This window comes from Pogona vitticeps, chromosome 9 (genome assembly GCF_051106095.1).
Source record: "Pogona vitticeps strain Pit_001003342236 chromosome 9, PviZW2.1, whole genome shotgun sequence".
Classification (NCBI taxonomy): Eukaryota; Metazoa; Chordata; class Lepidosauria; order Squamata; family Agamidae; genus Pogona; species Pogona vitticeps.
In genome coordinates this window covers 21,907,329-21,930,509 of record NC_135791.1, presented here as the reverse complement: position 1 = coordinate 21,930,509, position 23,181 = coordinate 21,907,329, and the positions used below count along the sequence as shown (strand labels likewise).

At 45.8% G+C, this 23,181-nt stretch overlaps 1 protein-coding gene across 1 annotated transcript in view; it reads left to right on the top strand.

Moving 5' to 3' along the window:
- Positions 1-23,181, top strand: part of CADM4 (cell adhesion molecule 4) — a 133,363-nt gene that overhangs the window by 100,165 nt on the left and 10,017 nt on the right. Inside the window, exons 2-4 of the mRNA XM_020814450.3 lie at positions 19,320-19,466; positions 20,958-21,110; positions 22,910-23,044. Of these exons, the coding sequence (XP_020670109.2) occupies positions 19,320-19,466; positions 20,958-21,110; positions 22,910-23,044 (435 nt within the window). The remainder of the gene's footprint in view (positions 1-19,319; positions 19,467-20,957; positions 21,111-22,909; positions 23,045-23,181) is intronic.

Here is a 23,181-nt window from a genome sequence, read left to right as displayed (position 1 = left end):
TTGGAGTGACCACCCGTAGCATCATTGCTTGGGGAGCATGGGTGGGACTTGAGGTCTGTCTGAAGGAGAGTCGCTCTGACCATAGCGAGTTGCTGAATTGTTTTCTTTTATGCCGTCTGTGTGTCAGCTTATACTTTCTTCCCAAAGCTTCCTTTCGGTATCAAGGGAGAAACGATGCGGAATCTTACATCTTATTTATTCCTTGGGAAAATCTGTCGTTTCCCCCCTTTTCTCACCCTCCTGCCCCATTCTCTGCTAAACGTGGAGCAGATTTCAGTTTTTTAAAAAAGTTGTGCTCTGATCAAACAGCCCTACAGTCTTTGACCGTTAGAAACCTTCTCTGTTGTATCAGTCAGTTCTAATATTGGAAAGAGTTGGGCTAAATGACTTCTGGGGTTCTTTTCAACCTCACCCTTCTAAATTTTTTTTCTTCATCTTCCTCGGCAGTGCTCTGGCAACCTGGGAATCCATTGTTTAAGAACCCCTATCTGCTGAACCTATGAGACCCTCTTTGCTTTGATTCCCAAGGGTTAGTCAGATGGGATATACAGTCGTGCCCCGCTGGACGAGTACCGCGCTCTACGACGAATCCGCATTACGTTGACGTTTTTGCGATTGCAAAACAATGGTTTAAATGGGGGAATTTCGCTTAGCAATGATCGGTTCCCTGCTTCGGGACGATCAGCAAACAGCTGGTTGTCGGGTTTCAAAATGGCTGGCAACTTTCAAAATGGTCCCCCGCTGTTTTCTAGGATGGATTTCTCGCTTTACAGGCACTGAAAATGGCCGCCGTATGGAGGATCTTCGCTGGACGAGCAGGTATTCAGGCCGTTGGAACGATTGGACGGGTTTTCAATGCGTTTCAATGGGATTTTTTCGTTTCGTTTGACGATGTATCCGCTCTACAGCGATTTCGCTGGAACGAATTAACATCGTCAAGCGAGGCACCACTGTATTTTAGCTCTTCTCTCGCTCTCCAGGCTCCTGTGAGAAAAAAAAATGGCTTAAGCGGCATGTGCTTGTCTTGCCTTCCCTCCTTTCAGGTCGGTGCCTTGCTCCTGGGCTGCTTCATGGGCTGCGCCTGGCTAATGAGCCAGCAAATGCACACTCCTGTTAAGCCGTTTGGTGCATCTAAGACTTTTTCTGCAGTATGAAATCCCAAGTATAGATCTGTGGGCAGAGGCAGGCAGGACAAGAAGCGATGGATCGGAACGTATTATTTGGCCTCGGCTGCCCGGCGTTATGGTGCATGCAGGTCTCCAGCCACATTATCCCTCTTCCATTGCACCTTTCTACCCAAACACCTTGTCATGTTATTTATTTATTTATTTATTTATTTATTTATTTATTTATTTATTTATTTATTTATTTATTTATTTATTTAAACCATTTTTACCCCACCTTTCTCCTTAAAAGGACCCAAGGTAGCTCAAAGGACATTTAAAATCTAAGAACAATGTTTTATTTAAAATGTTAAATAAAATCAATACTAAAAACGCATTCCGAAGCCACAGAGCCCAACAATCCAATCTGGGGAAAAAAACTCTCTCAAATAGCTAGTCACTAAGGAAAAGCCTATCTGAAGATAAAAGTCTTTATCTGCTTGCGGAAGGACAGCAAAGATGGAGGCAGGCTGACTTCCCATGGGAGGGAATACCAGAGTCTGGGAGCAGCGACAGAGAAAGCCCTCCCTCGTGTTCCTACCAAGCATACTTGTGAGGGTGGTGGGACCGAGAGAAAACGGTTTTCAATGCATTTCAATGGGCTTTTTTATTTCGCTTTACGACGTTTTCGCTCTACAGCGATTTCGCTAGAATGAATTAACGTCGTTAAGCGAGGCACCACTGTATAACCAGTACTTTGAATTGTGTCAGGAAACGGATCAGCTGCCAATGGAACTGTTGTAAACAAAGGAATTATATGTTCCCTATAGCCAGCCCCAGTTAACAATCTGGCTGTGCCATTTTGGACTTTGGTTTCCAAATAGTGTCCAAAGGCAGCCCCATCGTACTGTAGAACACATTACAGTAATCCAGATGAGATGTCACTAGTGTATGTGTCACAGTGGCCAGATCAAACCTCTCCAGAAACAGTCACAGTTGGCACACTAGTTTTAACTGTGCAAAATAAATAAATAATAAATAAATAAAAGTATTCCTGACCACCACCGTAACCTGGGCATCCAGGCTCAGAGGGGAATCCTGGAGTACCCCCAACCCTTTAGGTTCCCAACACTTTAACCCCTTCCTCTCCCACACCGCCTGCTGACATGTGAACTCTTAAGGCATCAGGAGAACGTTTTTACATGCTTCCTGTGACTTGTATTCCAGCAAGAAAAGCAATAGAGGAATACAAACAAGAAAAGGAGTCACTGCAGTGATTTTCACAAATAAAATGCTCTCGACCTGGACTAATGCTGTCAACCTCTAGTTCTCTGTCTTGCAGCCGTTCGTGAGAAATATACAGCCTTCAATGCAGAGCAAACTTAGATACATGAGGGCTGTGCGTAGCAGAGGCACTTTACCATGTCAAGCCCTCAAAAGGATGACAAAGTGACGTTGAAGGCCGCGATGAGGTGGTGCCACTGTGACATTTTCTGCAAGGAAAGGGACTTTCAAAGCAGTGGGCAGAAAGGGTAAAGGAGAGGATGGGAGGAGATGACTGAAGAGGAGGAGATAAGATGCCAGTCTCCTTGAATCAGGCAAGGAATTGGTTGCCAGTCCATGTGCTTCCCACCGCTGGCACACAGGCTGGAGAATGCAGTCGCTCTCCTCCACAATGGCCACGAAGGAATGAACATCTGCTTCCTCCTCGAGGCACGAGTGGGCAAGAAGCCTGCAAACTCACCCTGCATCAACTAAAGACGGGCTGAAATCTAGGGATTCCATGCCTGCACCACCGGTCTTCCCTTGCAGATAGGGTTGCCAGATACATGGGTACTAAAAGGAGGACAGAGAAAGACAAAAAGGAGGACAAAGGAGGACATATTGAATGTTTCATTTGAATCATTCCAGATTAAACCCATAATCAATACAATTTTATTACAATAGCTGCCAATAAATGTCTCTTAGTGAACCGACCAAGAAACAGTCATGCTAAAAAATAAAATTAAATTCAATGGAGGCTTTTTTTCAAAATACCGGGAGTGGGCAGACAGGTGGGGGTAGGGAAAGCCAAGGGGAAGGAGGTCCTTCCATCTCTCCTCCTCCCATCCAAAATTATAACATAAAATATATAGAAGCCTGACATTTTAAAGGTTTTTATCTTTGCCTGCCTGACGGAGGACATTAGGCTAAAAAGGAGGACATGTCCTCCTTTTGCCTGACATCTGGCAACCCTACTTGCAGAGTTCTGCAGCTCCCTTCCCAAACTGGGCCCTGGAATACATCAAATGGCGCTGAGCTTCCAGGCGCAGTTTCGAAACCGTGAGCAATTGCATTTAGAACCTTCTGCAATCTGTATCTGGACTGAGGACCTCCCACCCATATGTGAACCTCCCTGGTCTTCCTAGGAAAGATGTCCTAAGGCACAGTATTTATTTATTTTTTTGGTTGTGGCACCAATTTTATGACGTGATCTTCCCAGGGAAGCCTCTTAAGCCACCTCTTTGACTGCCCTGCTGTTCAGCAAGGCCTTTCGGAGCAGCGTGCGATAGATATATGCTGCCAGCGCCACTGCTGGCTTTTATTATTTTAAATAAATCTACTGATAGATTGTGAGGTGATTTGCATTAGATTAACAAGGATTTCTGACTCCCAATTGTTTAATAACAGCAGCCGGGAACAAAATGACTCTCTCCCTGTCCTAAATCATCTTGCTGGAGTGAAAAAAAAAAGCTTTGGGGAAGCAGAAATTGAGGTGGATGGATGTGAAGAGTGCGAGGAAATAGGGAGAAGCGATTCTGACAGTGAGCTGCGAATTCCCAGTCAGACAGACAAAGCAGCACCTCTTCTGGATGCTTTGCTACAACTCCCATCAGCCTTAAACAGTCTGGACAATGTTTGAGGATAATAGGAGCTGTAGTCCATAACGTATTCAGGGTGTGAGTTGGGCAATCTGTGTTGTGTGACTTTGTGAACCAGAGTCTCTTGCCATTCCGTGTGGCCTGCCAGCTCTCTCTTTCTCTCTCTCTCAAATATCTACCATTACTATCTTTTACTACTTCTTTTACCACAAATTCACAATGTTTAAAAATCAATATCGCTACACCTTTGGATTTGGAAGTCCCAAATCCTTTTTCATAAATGTGTATATTTTGTAATTTCAGTTCGTTCATTAACTCCATCCTTTGATTGATGAGCCTCTTGGAGGTAAATAATATCCACTTCTTCTTCAATAATGTTTCTATTCTCTTCCTCTTTGTTACAGACCCTAGACCTTTCACATTTAAAGTACCTACCTTTATGTTTTTCCCCCGCACCCGTTCTATATCCCATCTTTTTTTCATCCCGTTTTGCATCCCACAAAACAAAAACACCCCCTCCCAAAACCAAATTCACATTGTTCCCTATCTAATCCCGTTTCCCTAACTTCCCACTCTACACTTAACCTCTTTTCTCTCCCCCCCCCCCCCACTTCCCTGCACCTCACTAAGGTTTGATGCGAACTCTGGGAGGGAGGGAGACGCCACCCACACCAGTCTGGACCACCGCCAAATCCTCATTCCTATTTCACTCTACTCTGGTTCCCCCCCCCCTTAATACCTCCCCTTCTTTCATTTGACTTGTTTATTTCTCTTAATGTCCTTATTCCTTAAATCTTTCCTCTCTCTTCTCCGTCCCCACTAAAAGAAACAAAATAAGCAAACAGAACAACAACAACAAAAACAAAACAAAAAAACCAGACAAAACATACAAACAAACAACACAAGAGGGGGAGGAGGGACAGTGTCAAAAATCTGTAAAAAACAAAAAAGGGGAGTGGAGGGGGAGTCTTCAAGCATCAAATTGGTTTCTCTCAGTCCAGTTATCTTCTCTGTCATGTTTCCACTTCTTGCTGGCCTACCTGCTTACACCTTGGTCATCTTGATCTTCTTGCCATCGGCCACATGCAAGTAACAAGTCCTTGCCTTCTTCAAAAGAGAAGATTCTGAAGAGGACTCTATCTATCATTCTGGCATGGTATATCTTTAGCCAGATCTTTCACACAAGTTGTTAATTCGGCAACCTTTTTTTCCCCATGCTGGCTTCAATAAGACTGCTCAGAGAGGTAGCCCCTCCCCTCCCCTTCCAGCAGCTTCCCGAATCTCTTTAGAAACTTCTTTAGGAGTGGGGTTTCCACCTCTATTCGTTTTAAGCGTTCAAGACTACAATCATACGGTTTTTTCTCTGATGCCTCTCGTATCCAACTTTTAGAACTCTTATCTCTATTTTTTTTCTCATAAGCAAAGCAAAAGATTCAGAGCACAGGAAAACAAAGTAGTTTTTTATGGCTCATTAGCTGTTCAACTTTCACTACAAAAGTGCATCCCCCAGATAAGCAGCCAGGCTTTTACAGTTTAAAAAGCACTTCTGTCTCTGCTTGAACTTTTCACAAAGAATTTAAGCAGATTTACTCACATTTCAAGAATTTAGCAACTTATTTACATTCAGCGGGGAGATGAGACGAAAACTCAGCTGTCCATTCCGTCCCAGTGGAAGTGACGTCTAATCAAAGCTTGTTTCAAACCTTGGACTTCTTTTTCTGGCTATTTGGATTTGTCCCCAAATAAATCAGCAAATATAGTGAATATGAGCATACACAGAGGGCTTTTTTCTTGTTCTTTCTCCTAGCCACCGATCATGTACCTGCCTTTCTCTTGCCTTGAATGAGCCAGTATTGAAAAAAAAAGCAACTTTGCTTTTAGCACCAAGAACATCTCAAGGGGCATGCTCATGAATATTCTGGAAGACAGAATTGGGGGGGAAAAATCTTTCTCCATCGTTGACCAAACTTTAAGCAGTAAAATAAGAACCATGCCATCTAATCATAGTGAGAGAAAAAGCAGGAAGTGCCAGGTTAATAGTATATTTATAAACATTCTGAGCACAAAGCAATCAAGCCATAGCAGAAGCGTAGGCGTGATGTTCAACATAACCATGCTCTCAGCCATGAGGACATGACCTAAGAAATGAGCTCATGTGGATCCCCACAAGCCAAAGCTAATGAGAGATGGACTGCAGGACCACCCAACCTCTTCTTAACCAGGACCCATGTATCCACCTCTGCTATGCCAGCTGTATCCCAGATAATGGCAGCATCCATCTGATGCCTGTTGAATGCCAGCTCAGTTGGCCAAGAACAGCAGATGGTCCTAATCCAAGGAAGTTTCCAAACCCCATTAAGGGTGAAAGATGCCTGCCAGTGCTTTATGGGCATGGCATGGACCACTGCGCAGTATAGCCCTAGCACAGCTGTGAGTACACACTAGCCAAGGATGACATGAGACTTTTCGCTTCTGCGGGCAAAATGCTTCAAAGATATATGGCCCATGCCTTGCCATCATGTTCACCAGATGGATCATGATGAGACTCTTGGTGGTGTTATGCGGATCACCTGTCCTCACTGTGGTTGCTGGCTTTCTCATAGAAGCTAAGAAGAATCCTGATGGATCAGACCAAAGGCCTGCCCATACTGTCTTCTCACCTGGACAACCAGATGCTGCCCCCATGAAGCCCACCTGCAGGGCATGAGTGCAGAACCAGCCTCCTGACAATTTTCCTCGGCAATATTCAAAACATACTGCCTTTGATCAGAAAGGTAGCGCATAGCCATCAATGCTAGTAGTCACTGATGGGGCTAAGTTCCATTGATTTATCTAAACCCATCCAAGTTACTGACCCCTGCTACATCTTGTGGTCATGTTGATGAACCCATGGGTCCTCTACTGCAGTGGTCCCCAACCTTGGGCCTCCAGATGTTCTTGGACTACCACTCCCAGAAGCCTTTCACCACCACCTCTGCTGGCCAGGATTTCTGGGAGTTGAAGTCCAAGAACATCTGGAGGCCCAAGGTTGGAGACCACTGCTCTACTGTTCCAGAGGAGTAGAAAGAGAAGAAGCAAATGTTTCTTCTGCTTAAGGAGCTACAGCTGTGCACACACAAAATAGCTGCCTTGGACCATTGCCTCAAAGGTCTTCCTAAGTACTGAATCTGGACCTGTCACTCACTGGCCTGTTTGAGATAGTTGGGTCCATCCAAGAAAGGGGCAAAGTCAGCTTGGAAGAAGACATGACCGGAAGGAGATTGAGGGACAAGTCAGTGCTGGCCGACTGCAGAAATGTTTGCGATGCCCTTGGCTTATTTGGCTTATGTTCAGGACTCTAAAAGCATCAGCAGGTTCAAAAGCATGAGGGGGTTGGGACACGGTGCCAGGACGTGCCCCAAGAGCAAGTTCAATGCCAGCTGCTGTCCGACAAAACACTTCCAGTAATGGATGGAGCCAGGCCAGGCCAGAACAGAACCCATTGTTCTCTTTCCGAGTCAAATGGAGGGAGGGCTCCAGACACTTTCCTTCTTCCCTCCCTCCCCTGAGCACTTCCTCTGAACACATTGATTTAGGTTGTTTTGATGTGTGGGCAGTGGTCTCCTCATGGCATAAGGCAGGACTGTCGGATTGTGGAAGTCAGGAAAGAAACTCAAAGACCTGATGGGCCAGCCTAGATTAATTATCTTCGTCATTAATCGATCGGAACCCCAGGTTTTCAAGCCTGCAGTTATAGACGAAAGCTTGTGACTTTGACAGGCTCACATGTCCTTTTGCCAATGTCTGTGGTTGCAGATTATATCCATTTTATTGCAACTCATGCACGAGAATGTCCTTGTACCCTTTTGCCGAAAGTCAGATTGGTTGGCCTCTCGCTCTGCTGCCCATGAGGGGCCACCCTGACATGCATCATTCTGGGGAAGGGCTCCACCTTGCTTGATGGTGGGTCTCGGTCTTCAAAAATTAAGTGTTGGGTGAGAACCATGGAAAGCTCGAAAGAAACAATTTGACTCTTTTATCTTTCTTTGTGAAGAGGCCATAAATCCCTAGATATTTTCAAGTGAGACATTTCTCATGCGTTTGTCCAGCCTCTTGCATGGAATTTGATGAGAAGCCCAGACAATATCGTTGCCAACCTATAACCCTTTCGATTTTTTTCCCCCACAGCTTCTTTTTTTTTAAAATTTCCTTTCTCTCATAACTCAGCCAAGAAGGACAAGTTGGAACGTGTGCACAATGACTTTTAACTGATAGTCCTGAAAATTGTCTCCCGATAATAAGGCACAGCAGAAGCTCCAGAAAGCATTAGAGACAATCTGTTCTAGATGTTACCAGAGGAACGTTTGAGGCTATGAACAAGGCAGGGGGAACCGGGGTTCCTAAACCATTCTAGACCTTAAAAGAAAACAAAGGAGTTTGCTTTCTCCCTATGGTGTGTGAAGAGATTGACCAATTTTTAAGCTCTGGGAAAAAAGAAATCCATTCCTCCTGCAGTGGAGCAGCTCTGTTGAATGTAATGAATGTGGTGTTGGGGGAAGGCATCACATTTTTCAAAGCTAAACTCCTTCCCATTGAAACGTGGCTGCCTGCCAAGGGCGTCCTACAGCTCTTGCTTGCTGGCCCTTTCGGCACACGAAGTCCCCATGGCAGCCTTGTTCCCATCCGTCAGCCGCGGTCATTGTTACAGAGCTAATGTGGAGTTGTGGGGCAGGGGAGAATGCAGGTAGGAATCACTGCATTCCTGTTACGATACCAGTAAGGGCCTTGGCCATTCCTCAACTGAAGAGAAGATGGCCGTGCGTGGCCAGGGAACCCAAGTGCAGCCATGTTGCTACTGTACAAGTGGCCTTCAGGCAAGAGACCATTTTTGCTGGTGTTGTCATGTGGCAGTCGTTGTTGGTGTCATGAGTGCTTCTGAAGACCTGGACCCAGAAGAGTTAACTGTGGCTGAAGAGAATGTGGAGAGATCAGAAACACCTGAACCGCCTCCAGATTCTCCCTCCACAGCAGACAGGCTTCGGGGTAGGCTTCGGGAAAGACTCAGGACAAGAAGAGCAGAGGATCACTCAAAGGCTTTCCACAGGAACTTACGTTCATTTAGTCCTGAGTATTAGCAGGATAGAAAGCTTTCCAGCAGCTCAAGGAGCTGTTTCATTATAAAACAGCTTCCAGTGAAGCCAGAAACTTCGTGGAAGCAAAGAGTCAAAACCTTGGCTTGCATCCACGCTTCTTGCATCGTGTTCCGGTCTCTGAACTCTGGACTTTGACCCTGGACTGCGCTGGTATTGGACTCTGGACTCTGGACTCTGACCCTGAACTACACCTTGTATCGGACCCTGGACTTCGACGTTGGACTTCATTCTGTAAGTTGGTTTCTGGACTTTGGCTTTGCATTCTTGATATCTCTGACCCTGAACTGGTTTATTGGACTTTGGCTATTGTAACCCCCGGGAACGTGACAGTTGGTTAGAGAAACATCTAGGATGATAGCCCGCATTCCCCCGACAGATAGCATTTCCAGGGATGGGGATTCAAGTTGTGGGACTCACTATTAAGTTGGACTTAAGCTACACCGGTGACTCTTCTTGGACCTGACTCGGAATTTTTCTTTCAGTGGCTTGGACATGACTTACGACTCAGAAACCCACCTATATCCCTTCCTCTTTTTTCTGAGGGAAAAAATCTTGTTTTTAACAGAGATTCAGACTTGGTATACTAAAGACTTGGACATGAGACTCGGACCCAAAGGTTCACCAATATCCCTGTCCATTTCTTTCTGAAAAATATGCCCTGTCTTTCTACAATGCAGTACAATTCAAACTAGAACTATAAAGGAAATACTTGTGTTCTTCATTCCCATGACAGAGACTGTGGACTGGCTGCCATTTTGATTTTCACTGTCGAATAACAGAATCACAACATAAGTCCAACTGACTGTTTTGCAAAGATTATGGTAATGCGATGGGGCTCTGTTAACACAACTTTTGTTTCACAAGAACAAGCAGCCATTTTCTTTTCCATCTACGAAGGAGGGAATAGCTGGAGCAGCCGGACTGAAGATGGTGTCTTGGCCATTTATTTCCAAATAACAGGTGCTCTAGTTAAAGTTACTACCTCCCCAATCTTTTTTCCAACCCATTTAGAATCAGGATTGCAGTTTTTAATACATGGGAACTTGTGTTTTAAAAAAGTGTACACATTCAAATTCACCAGAGGGATTTTCCCCCCTGCCTTTTATCTTTCACCAAATGGAATACCAGACACTGTTTTTAATGATTCTCTAGAGATATTCTTTCTTTGTGTCTTCTCTATTCATGCATATTGTTGGGGGGAAAATAACAAAGTGGTCTACTGGAGGTGGCTGAACACAAAATGTGTAACATTTATTGATCTTTCTTTTCAAACAACAACAAGGGGCTTTCAAACGATTTCAGAACAATTTTTTTCAGGGACACGGACAGATGCAAAGGATTCCAGAATGAACCAGAGTTTCTAAACCCTGGATAACTCTAGAATCCTTTGCATCCAATCCAGAGACACGCTTTTTATTTATTTTTAATTTATTTTTAAGGGGGCATTTATGGTCTTCATGAAGGAAAGCTTAAGTAGGCAGGATAAGGTTTTTGCTATAGAGTTTAATGACAATAGGGGTATTCTTCAACATTTAAACTCTTCTCTCCCCCAAATTCTCTTCTACTCTATCTAACTGCCAGCTGCCAGCCTCAACTGGTGGCATGAAGCTGGCAGAAGTTTGTAACTCACCATTTTTTTTTAGATCTAGCCAAAGCAGAGCTTGGCTGTAACTTTTGGAAATAAAATTACCAATAACTGATGTTTTGAAGGAGGGGATAAGGGAACGTTACATTCCCAAAGCAATGGAACAAGTCACAACGAAGTTCCTTTTCAGGGTATGGAAAAACATTTAATATTTATATTTTACTTTAGAGTGTTTTGAAAGGCATTTTGAAAACATTTGGCAGGAATGTTTCAACTTGTATTCCACTGCGTTAATCCAACCTGAGTGGCATGTTTTGTGATTTATTTTGTATTTTAAAAAATATTTTCATGTTGCAATATCAAAACTACTCACTAGAGGGAGCCAGAAAGCATTGCCTTTTGAGTTTTTTCCCCTGCCCTGCTAGTAACGAAGATCATAGGAATGGGGCAATGATAATAGTAAGACTCGGCTATCTGCCACAATATCGTGCCGTTAGTTCCGTTTGAAAAATAATATTCAAAACCCTGGATTCCATGTACCTATGCGTGATCATTTTAGCACCCTAAAATTTTGTGTCTGTTCCTACTGCTTCGAGGTCATTTCCTCCTTTGTTCCAGCACTCGTGCAAGTGGCTGTATGTGAGCCAGAAAATTAATACGGCAGGCTTGGTTTCCATAGCTTGGGTGGAACTGCTACCTTTACAGATGCTGTAAAGGAATGGAACGGGTGTGACCACAATCACCTAAAATCAAAACAAGGAACATGATAGATTTATTAGTTTGAGTAACAGCACCACATTTGCCTGTTGTATTCTCCTTGGGGCGAGCTTTACAAAAAAAAAAGCTTTGCTGCCCTTAAACATCTCTGGACTTTTTGGCGTGTTGTCTGTCCCCCGACATCTACCCGCATTCTCCCCCCCCCCAGCTTCTTCCACATTGGCTTATGAATAAGGCAGGGATAATTTAGGCACATGATTTCAGTGTCGCATGTACTCTTGGCTTGCCAGCTACATTCATTTCCATCAACATCCTCATTTTTGCTTAGACAACACATCATTTCCCAATGGATGTTCAGCCCACCCGAAGTTCTCCTCTACCCGCTCCGTTGAAATGGATGTGCATAACCTATTGTTAGCTGCCCAGGCCCTTTGGGACAGAGAATGGAAGGGGCAGCAGTGTGAATAAATGAAGATTAAATGTTCCCCAGTCATTTAAGTGCAGAGCCTGACGCGGAGGCAAAGATACTTAATCGAGGAGGTAAAATGTGCCGGGAGCCGAGAGGCGGTGCGGCTGACGCAGCGGATGTCGGCAGAGTTCCCATTTTTGGCAAACAGCTCCCAGAATCCCTAAAGGCTGCAGGAGGATTTTGGGAGGTATAGTTCAAAATAAGACCACCACCCCCATCTCATCCTAAGCCCTGGTGTGAGAACAGTGCAACCCGTTCTACCTCTCCTTTCCTTTTTGCTTACCTTAGGGATGGCCGAGGCCCAGGGAAGGGGGGGGGGAGGACAGACTGTGGCTTAGCATTGTAAATTGCAACCAGAGTAGACCCATTGAATCCGTGGAGTTGATGGACATGTTGACTCACCAAATATCCATAGATTCAGTGGGCCTACTCTAATTGTTGACTGACTATGCTAAGCCACAGAAACTGCTAGATAGCTGGGTGGTTGAGGCATCTGGCGGTCGGAGCCAGAGGTTGGGAGTTCGATCCCCACACGGTGCCTCCATGATCCATGGGGGTCCCTTCCAGCCCTGCTGCTCTATTACTATATTATATTTCAACCACAGTGTCCTTGGCTTCCACTAGCGCTCTCTCTTGTGGGGTGTGGAAGGAGAAACAGGGTCCAGACCTTGCCAGTGTTGATCTTTGCCGTACCTTTGTGGCGGAGTTCCCAATACCCGAGGGACCTGCAACGGGATGGGTGCATGGGCTCTGCATTCCTCGGTTCCTGGCACTCTGCCCTGATGAACAGGGTCGGCCTTTTCAAGCCATGATGACCTTTTGTGCGAGGAGGCCTATTGTTGGAAGGGGGAGGCAGGAATCTCAAGCAGGCGCTGGGCTGTCTCTCTGCTGGCAGTGGGAGGGGATGGTGCCAATGTGGTGGGGGGAGAGGGCAAAGGGAGGGAGGCGGAGGAGAGGAGGAAGAAGAGGGACGCGTGCAAGAAGTGCGACGGGTTGGAATTTAGCAACCCTCCTATGCAGGTTTTGGCTGGGAGGGACTTTCTGAATCCGAGGTGACAGTCAATCAATCAATCCAGCATCAACCAATTTGTTTCCTCTGTGCTTCAGATTTCAAAGAGAGCCACACCTCCCTTTCAATTAGGGGTTAAGTCACTCTGTAGTCAGCATGAATTTAATTAGTGAGTTAAGCTCTGTTCATGTAAACAGTCATTTCCCCCCCCCTTCAATTTGCTGTTTTAATCTGTTAAATGCTACCTAACTTTTTTTAGTCTTTCTCTTACCTGTGTCGCAGAGTGAATTACTGAGACTGTAAGTGCCAGTTGAGGAAAATAAGAAATGGGAAGGTCCCCTGTGGGGAGAGACGTGAAGCTAATTGTGCCCTGTGGATCTATAAACTTTTTCTGTGTAAGTAGAGTTTTTTAGTCAATAAATTTCACACTCGGCCAAAAAACACTCTTGCGTCTCTTCATCCTCTCGTCCATCGCTTCTTTCTCCAGCTGGGCGTTTTCTGTGCACTTCTTTTACTTATATTTTTTTAAAAAAGGATTTTAATCCCACCTTTTAATCAAGTTAATTCTCACAATGGCTAGTTACTTTTTATAACAAAATTAAACAAAAGAGTCTGATCATAAAAATAGGTTTCCACCCACCATTTTTCTTAAACCCCCCCCCATTTTATCCCTGTGTCCAAATACAACTTAAAAGGAGGACAACATTGGTTAAACATGAGACGGCCAAATGTCAGAGGTCCGATTTCCAGCCCCCGGATTGAGTGAGGACTAGACCGGGTTCCCCCCCCCCCAAACAAAGATGCAGGTGGACAGAAAACTTTGTATTGGCTGATCTTTTCTGGGAGATGAGGTGTGCCATGAAATAAATCATGGGGACCGGCTTTTCTTTCCATATATTGCTTCAGCTTTTAGGTGGTAGCAGGGAGAGACATGTTTGAATACTCCGTTATCAAACTGTTCCGGGTGTAGAAAATCCAGCATGTCATATAGGAGGAGTTTAATCTTGCCTTCGCGATACGTGAATGGCCATCACTTGAGTCTTAGACCAGCAAACGCTGTTGTCCCACTGGACAAATTCGGATTCACGTTTGTCCGTTTGCAGCTTTTGGGGATCAGCCAGGCCTCCTCGACGTGGGTTTCAATAGGAACGGAAGGAGGACGGCGACGACCAAAATAAAAGAAATAAAGAATGTGAATGCATAGCTCCGAACCCCGGATACGTACAGTACTTGTGAATTAATTCCTTTTGGAAGCCCCAGGCTTTTCAGCTTTTGGAGGAAGCTACAGGTATGATCATGTCAGATCATCCCCGCACGACAGCTTCCAGCGATTTTAACACCTCGTCGGAAATGCAGGAAGCCGTGCCTGGGAATGGAGAAAATGCAGAATGTGGTGTAATTATTGTGAGCATCTGCAGTCTTCCCCCCCCCCCGGATAAATAATGCTGTTTGTGCGTAGTCCATCTGCCGTGACGGACAGGTGGGGGGATCAGGGTGGGTGGTTGCATAGGTGGCACGCACGGCATTCAGGAATCGCTGGAGATGAGCGGTGGGGGGGGGAATAAACATCCCATGTGGCTGCACTTGAGCAGGGAGGAAGCTGCGGTGCCTTTTATGGATGTGCTTTTTCTGTGGGCGTTTTCAGCGCGTCTTGGCGTACGCCTCTGTCGTCTTTTCTCTCTGCACCTGGGAGAGTTTGCTGTGCATTTCCTCACGTCACTCTTCGACTCTCTCTTGCTTGGAGACCTCTCTGAAAGGCAGACGTACAAAAACGCACACGGGGCCTTATGGGACACGTACCCTCCTTATGCCTCTGGATAGTGTTGACTAGTTTGGGGCCAAAACTGAAATAACAGAAGCAAGGGAAAACACCCCTATGCAAATTCCTTTTTGAAACCGACAAGTTTCGCAAATCTGTTGATATAGTTAAACCAGTGCAGAAAGCCGGCTTGGAGAATTGACTTTTTTTTTTTTAAAAAAAGGCATAATTTAGTTTACACAGTGATGTAAACTCTTTTTTTTTTTAAGTTCTGAGGCCTAATCTACACATAGCTAATCTAAAGATTGATATGGTGGCAGTCATGTGTAACTGGCTGTCTAAGAGTTGTTGTTGTATTTCCTAATGGATCGTTGTGCCTTGTACCTTTTAAATGTGTTTTGAGTATTGGTTTTATTTACCATTTTAATATGATGTTTGTTTAATTCTTTTTAAATATTTGTACACTTGCTGGTTTTAAGCTTTTAAATAGTGTCTTTTTAATGATGAAAAGCCGCTTTGGGTCCTTTTTAAGGAGAAAGGTTGAGGCAAAAATATTTTAAATAAGTAAAATAAATGAATGAAAGACTGAGGTGGAATAGTCACATGCACTACAAACCTCCTTCTGCGCCGTCTCTTTGTGTCGGTGTGCGTTGTAGAGGAAAATATCCCAGTGGATTTAGCGGGGTGGGGGTGGGAGATGGTACTTGTCTGCCCGCTCCTTCTGTTGTCATTTATTGGCACCTGATACCCACTGCCCGAGGCACCCTCCCCTAGTGGTTGTGGTATTCAAAGTGTTTGTCTCCTGCAAAGAAAAGCTGGTGGTCACAGATTGGAACGAGTAGCGTGAAGGGCGTGGTAAGAAGGGCGCAGAACCTGTGCGGTGATTGGAAATGCTGCTGCAACAGGAAACATTAGGCTATATCTACACCACACATCATCCTCATCTTCGTGATGTGCCGTTGAGTCAATTCAGAGTTCTGGTGACCGTTTTCAGGGTTTTCCAGGTATAGAGTAACTGGCAGAAGGCATGCTGGGACGAAGCCATGGCAGAGCAACATTTCTGCCTGGAGAATGCGCCGAGAAGTGGCGCATTCCGATGTATTCGGAGTTTGGGGAAAGTTACTTTTGCAGGCGGCAATTGCTAGCACATTCTTAGAATTGTTGTCAGAGATGGGCACGAACCTGAAAAAATTGTGATTCGTGACGGTTCGTGGTTGACCACAGACTGCTGCGAATCCACTGGAAAACGTAACCGGTTCACGATTCAGTTTTTGGTTCGCCCCAGTGGGGGACGGCTACTTGTTCATGCCACGCGGCTGCTGTTGTGCCACGGCTGCCGCCACTTCCTTCTCCTCCTTGGTCAAGCTCCAAGGCAGCAATTGGGTTTCTTGCAAGGAACGCTGAGCACTGCCTTGGATCATGGCATCTGGGGAGGAGATGGCGGCCGTGGTGGGCTGGCAGCAGGAGGCCAGGTGGCCGGGGAAGTGGACAGGTGGGCCATCCCATTTTGCCAAACCGAAACAAAACGCCAAGGGGAAAGAAGTTTGGCATTTTGGCTTGCTCCAACAAAACGGGATCCACGAACCATGAACCGGCCCAGCTTATCGTGTGTTTTTTTTGGTTTGCAGTTCGGTTCATGCCCATCTCAAGTTGTTGTCCTCGGCTTGTTCCACTTGGAGGACGTAGCTCCGTGTTTCCACAGCCTGCCTCCCCGCCCCACATCTCCGTCCCCGAACTAGCTTGCTACCCTTAAGTGCAAGTTAGGAGGAATCTGTTCGGCTGCCTCTCTAAGCAGCTTCTGTACGTGTGGCGTATCCCACTGGGTAGTGCCATGTCTCATTCTTCACTTCAGGCAGCAAATTATTTTGGCCCAGCCCTACTACCTTCATAGGATAAGCTCCCATCCGTCGGAACATCTTGCCTCGCCACACTTGGAGCAGATTATAATCACCCTCCCGGTTCAGAAAAGAGAAGGCAAAACATATTTAGTTAATAGAGTGGGTAAAGTATTAAATGTAAAGCTGAATTTATGTAAAGCTTGTCTTGTACAGGGCTGTACGTAGACGGCGTAGTGCGAAGCTCTTGGCATTTTTGTAACAGGGATAATACTTATAAACCTTTGAATCTTATTAAATCTATTAGCACTTGGCTCTTTACTATTTAGCATTCATTCGGCGCAGTGTTGAAGGCTCTCTGTGGGAAAGAAAGGATATAAATCTGATCCAGAATGCTTAGTTTTCATACCAAATACAGAGAACCTATGTTTGCATTTATTTATTTATTTATTTATTTATTTATTTATTTATTTATTTATTTATTTATTTATTTATTTGCAGCACGGTGTGCATCCTCGGCCTGGAATGGGGAATGATAAGGACTAGAAATAAATAAATAAATAAATCTGCCACCCTGCTGCGATGCTTAGAATCTCCTAAGGCCATACAGGCAATTGTAGAAAGGTACTATATGTGGCATAGCTGGCTGGCTGGCTCAGTGATTTAAGTATCTGGCTGCAGAGCCAGAGGTTGGGAGTTTGATTTCCGCCGTTTTGCCCCCCGATGAGTAGAGCCAATCTGGGTGGCCCTGGGCCAGCTGTACACGGTCCCAGGACACCCCCAGAAGAAAGGAATGGAAAACCTGAGTACAGTGGTGCCTCGCACAACGGGCGCCTCGTAAAGCGATGAATTCGCTCTACGAGGCCGGTTTTGTGATTGCAAATGCGATCGCAAAATGGTGCCTGCATAGGCGAAAATCGCAGAGCGAAGGTCGGTAAGCGGTTCGCTTACCGACCTTTGCTTTGCGACCCGCCGATCAACTGTTCAGCGGCTACAAAATGGCCGCCGGAAGCCCCAAAATGACCACGCGCAGCGTTTTCGCGCTCTCGTAAAGCGAGGGGATGGCGTGAAAATGGCTGCCGGCCATCCTGAAGCATTGCTGAACGGTGAGTATTTGGCCCAATTGGAACACATTAAACCATGTTTAATGCGTTCCAATGGGTTTTTACGTTCCGTTCAACGATGCTTTCACACAGCGAGGGTTAATCCGGAATGGATTAACCTCGCTGTGCGAGGCACCACTGTACTCTGTACCTGGAAAACTCTGAAAAGGGTCACCAGAAGTCAGAATTGACTTAATGGCACATGATGATGATGATGATGATGTGGATGATGATGGTGTGTGGTATATATATATATATATCCTGATGTTTCCTGCTCCTCGTCTTTCTTTTTCCTCTTCCTCATCCACCCTGAATGCCCATGTGTTGAAAGGACACTCCCTCCTTCCTCTGTTTATGCTTTGTTTGATTAGCTTTTATTTTAATACAATATCCTGTCGTTTCTAACTTTGTCATTGATGGCTCCTGATGACAGAGCACGGAGCACATCCCCTGAAATCCTGGAATAAGACACTCCCTTATTCTAGTCCTCAAGCTACTCCCAGACTCTGTGGAATAATAGGTTTGTCTCTCCCTCTCTCTCATTTCTGCAAAGGTTTCATGTTACTGCTTTTAATGACACAAAAGGACTGTTAATACATTGTTGGAGGGGACCAAACCTCATCAGCTCCAGCCCTTGGCTGCTTGACAGGGAGCGCTTCCTATTTGCCGCCAAATGCATGTCTTCCATAGCACGCTCTCGATAAACCAGTTAACCAGAAAACTTGATTACAGAACTCCAGTTCCAGATGACTCATGTAAGCAAGTCAAACCACACTCTTGGCTGCAGGCGGTAGCCGTTTGCTCAGGACGGTGTGTCCCTCTGTCACACCGAAACATGCTTGGATTAATTAGATACTCTCCCATTTATTGCAACTCAGGTTAGTCATAGTCCATTAATGAAACAGCAGAGGTAAAGGCAAGGAGTGGACTGGGGTTTCGTAGCCCGGGGCCGTTTCCCTGTTGAGTTGCTTTGATGTCCCAGAAGGCTGGACAGATACGGAGAGAATTCAACTTGCTATGGGCGATGCTTTTGCATTAAGAGATTTTAAGGAAGAAAAAGACAGGGTAAGAAAGTAATCTTGGGGGGGGGGGGGATTCAGCAGGAGAAAAAAGAGGGGGTGGGGATGAGAAGGAAGAGGCTGCAAGAGGAAAGCCAACGGAGAAAAGGCAAATGAGCTAGAGGGGACCTAGAAAAATAAGCTCACGAGGAGAGAGATTCGGAATGACCAGCCAGATCTTTAGCTTGGGGCCTTTCTCTTACTGTTACGAAATGTGTCTGGACGTTCCATTGCAACTTTTTCTCACATATAAAGCGGGGTGGGGAGAGAGACCCATTTTCTCTGTAGGGTTGCACTCCCTTGGGTGTGCTCTGGGAGGGCCAACATCCACAGGATGATGGGCCTAAAGCCGAAGGTGGGCAAGGCCATCCCTTTTTACTTATACCTCCAACCCTTCTCTCTCTCTCTCTCTCTCTCTCTCTTCTCTTGCTCTCATACCCCTCTAAAGAGCAAGAATGTCTACTTCCAAATGGAATCTCCAAAATGCCCAGAATGTGTGCTGTGAACAGAGGGATGTGCTATTTCTGCGTCCATCTTTACTGTTTTGTAAACCGTACCCATTGCAAACCCCAACTCGGTTGCTGAGACAGGGCGCAGGCAAACCCCACTTTGTGCTGCATCCTGATCTTCTCTCGCCTTTGAGTGACTGTGCCAGTAACGCATCCTTTTCCCTTTCTCCCCACGCTAGCCGGCGCTCAGGAGGTCCAAGCCGAGAACGTGACGGTAGCAGAAGGTGGCCAGGCGGAAATCAACTGCAGATTGCACCAGTACGATGGCTCCATAGTGGTGATCCAGAACCCCTCCCGCCAGACGCTGTTTTTCAATGGCACAAGAGGTAACGAGACTCTGGGGAGGATGGGGTCTGTTTTCTGGCCGGTGCTGAGGCTAGAGACCCATAGAGACACCATTTACCGTATTTTTCGCTCCATAAGACGCACCAGTTTTTTAGGAGAAGAAAACAGGAAAATATAATCTGTTTTCTTAGCTCCATAAGACGCACAGACTTTCCACACCCCTGTTTTGTGGGAAAAAAGTGAGTCTTATGGTGCAAAAAATACAGTACTTCCTAGTATTCATGCCCACTACCTGTGTTCTTTATTCATCACCTTTCCCAGTAGGTCGGTCTTCTGCTCTCTCCTGAACTAAATATATTGTTTGCAGACACCAAGTTCTGTGTAAGAAATGCTTGCAGAACAAAGGGTGAGAAAACCTCATCTCTCGAGTACAAGCAAGCACGTAGACCACCATCTGGTTTATGATTGAGTCACTGTAGTGTAGTAGTAAGAGTATTGGACTGAGAACTGGGGGACGCAGGACTCTGTTGAGTCATGAAGCTTACTGGGTGTCCTGAGACCAGTGGCTGCTTCTCAGCCCGATCCTAACTTTCAGGACTGTTGTGAAGGTGACCTGGTCAGAAGAGCCATGTATACCTCTTGAAGTTCATGAGAGGAAAGGCGGGATATAAGTGAAGCAAGCAAACAATGTTGCTGTTATTAGATGAACTAATAACAGATGAGCTAATAATGAGGGAATCCGTCGTAATCCAAACATTTTTTTAAAAAAGCCATTTTGAGGCTAGGAGGGTGACAAAAGGTAATTTGTATATTCAAAGAGGGGAATCTAAAGTGCATGCTATCCATGCTGAATATGTCCTCATTGCAGAAATAGGAAAATGTTTTTTTTTCTGGAAAACATTTCTCAGAAACCCACAGCCATCCTGCTGTTGTTATGTGATGTCAAGCCGAAACCAACGTACAGCAACCCTAATACGTAAGTGAGGTATTTAAGGAGCAATTTTACCAGTTCCCTACTATATAGCGTTTCTATAGCAGAGTTGGGGATTCAAACCCTGGTCTCCTGAATCCTAGTCTATCACTCTATCCATTACACCGCACTGAGGTCCTACCACCAGCATGACAGATATGTGCTGTGGGATTCTGGGAATTGTAGTCCAAAAAGCCACAAATGTGTCCCATCTCTGCTTCGTCGATGCTTTGACACATGAGGTAAGTGGGCTCCAAATTGAAGGTGTTGCCTCCCTTTGACTAACGGTAGGACTGACCCTAACGAATTCTCAAAAGGAAAAGTGACTGTATGCAACTTAATGCATCAAGCATCTTGACTAACGGTAGGACTGACCCTAACGAATTCTCAAAAGGAAAAGTGACTGTATGCAACTTAATGCATCAAGCATCTTTTCACTAGCTGTGGGATCCTCTGATACTGAGAAGAAAAGCAGTGTGGGGGGGTTGGGGGGTCCCCACCCTTCTGTCCTATGCTCCCTTTCTCTTAGCAGCCAATAACCGAGACGTCTTCCTTCTTACAGCTCTGAAAGACGAGCGTTTCCAGCTGGTGGAGTTTACCCAGAAGCAGGTCCGCATCGTGCTCTCCAACGCCCGCCTGGAGGATGAGGGCGGCTACTTCTGCCAGCTGTACACAGAAGATACGCACCACCAGATTGCGATCCTCACCGTGCTGGGTGCGTGTCACCTGCCCACAGCCGCAATACGCACTTCCAAGCATATAGCTGGTCTGTAGAGTCGGGAAAGCAACTGAAAAAGGATCGCTTCGATTCCTGGACACTTTATTAAGGAAGCCCACAGGGAATAATTCTTGCAGATTCATAGAATCGGGGTGGAAGTGGGGACATCATCTAACTTGCTTTCTACAGATCCTTTAACTAGGATGATTGGGATTGGATGCCAAGGACTGCCGGAGGTAACAAGACCTCAGATGTTTTGTCAGTCTAGTCAGGATCTTTGCACTGAAACCTGCAAATAGGGTAGTTCTAAAGGTGTCGATCCTTTGGTAGCCGAAACTTCGTTGTCCACGAATAAAACTTGGTATTCCACCTCCATTGTGAGTGTGGATGGAACAAAGTCATGGTCAAGGATGTAGATCTGTTGCTGTCACACAATGGGAGACAGTGCAACGGGATGCAATATTGTTCAAGTCCATCTCCGTAAGGGTTTTCCCAAAATAGGATGTTTGTATCCCTTTGTTTCCCTATCAATCGCTGGTCACAATTCAGATTCCCCCGACATCCACATGACGTTCCCCTTATGCCGCTCCAACTGCTTCTTTTCCACGGTTTCCTGGATTTTTCCCCCCTTACCCAAACCTTAGGCTTATATTTGCTACCACTTTATACATGGACAAAATTATGTTCATGCTATGACACTTTGCAGCCTTAGCACTAATACGACAGCCAAGAAAACCTCTTGCATGTCTTTTGAAGCGGCGGGAACTCCTGTCCTCCGTCTTCAGAGGGATGCTGCTTTAGATCCAGTTCTTGTTAACCACCGATTGCTGGGATTCTGTCTGGTGCAGCATCCACTGCTAATCCCTCCCCCAAAATGAAAGAAGAATGGCTTAGATACTAGATGTACAAAAAACGCTGCTTCACATCAGTGTCGTGTCCCCCCCACCCTTCCACTCCACCCCATCTCACCAACTGTACCAAAGCCTGGAGAGAAGAGCGGGTGTATCGTTAAAGAGAAAATAACTGTACTGAGTGAGATGAGGATTCTTCTACCTGAGTAGCTTCTGTATTGATAAGTAGTAACTCTCTGGGCTTTCAGGCATAAATTTTCCCCAGCCTTACCTAGAGATGATAGGGATTGAACCCACAGTCATCTGCAGGGACAGCCTGTGCTCTAAGCCTGAGCTGCACCTTCAAAGAGCTACTCCATCTGCCATCCAGTTGTTAGAAATTCATGCGCATCTTTTAAAACCAGGTATTGGCAATCCATACAAGCTTGGCTGAAATCAGTGTGCCGTATAATTTTCCAAGGGGGAAATGTGCTCCAAGGTCTTCATTACCGGAGACCAAATCAGGCATTCTGGAAAGGAGTGTGCAGATGAAGAAAATAGGTGCTTATTTTCCATAATTCTACTTTTTTCAAGCTCGTGGGGGAGGTTGATGACAAGCTATCTGAACACAGCCCTGAAACACCATCCCCTGACTATGTGACAGTCTGTTCGGCCCCATTTACAGCTGCTGAGATGTTATTCCTTTGGCATAAGTGAGAGCCGGAAGGCCGTTTTTTTGGTTTTTATGTGAAATGGAAATTCCCAGGATCCATTTGTCCTGCGGAAAGCCAGGGCCCATCCAGCTGAAGCCGTCTCTTGTCCTGCTAGCTCAGTTTCTCGGGAGGCCCTCCCTCCCTCCTTCCCTTTGAGGCTGATCCAGGCGTTTATGCAAGTGTAAAGCTGCCGATGCATTCCAGGAGGCCCTGCCAGGAGCTGCCCTGTTAACCCAGCTGCTCTTTCTTACAGTGCCCCCTGACAACCCTATGGTGGAGGTGAAAGAACAGGCAGTGGAAGGAGGCGAAGTTGAACTCACCTGCAGCGTGCCCAGATCACGCCCTGCTGCCACCTTGCGCTGGTACCGGGACAGAAAGGAGCTAAAAGGTAACGCCTCTGGGAGAGTGCAAGCCAGGAGCATCTCCCTCTGTGGAGCCCAATTTCTCCTTTTAGTTGGAAGGCATTAGAAGTCGAGGGGTGGAATATACAGTGGTGCCCCGCATAGCGAGGTTAATCCGTTCCGG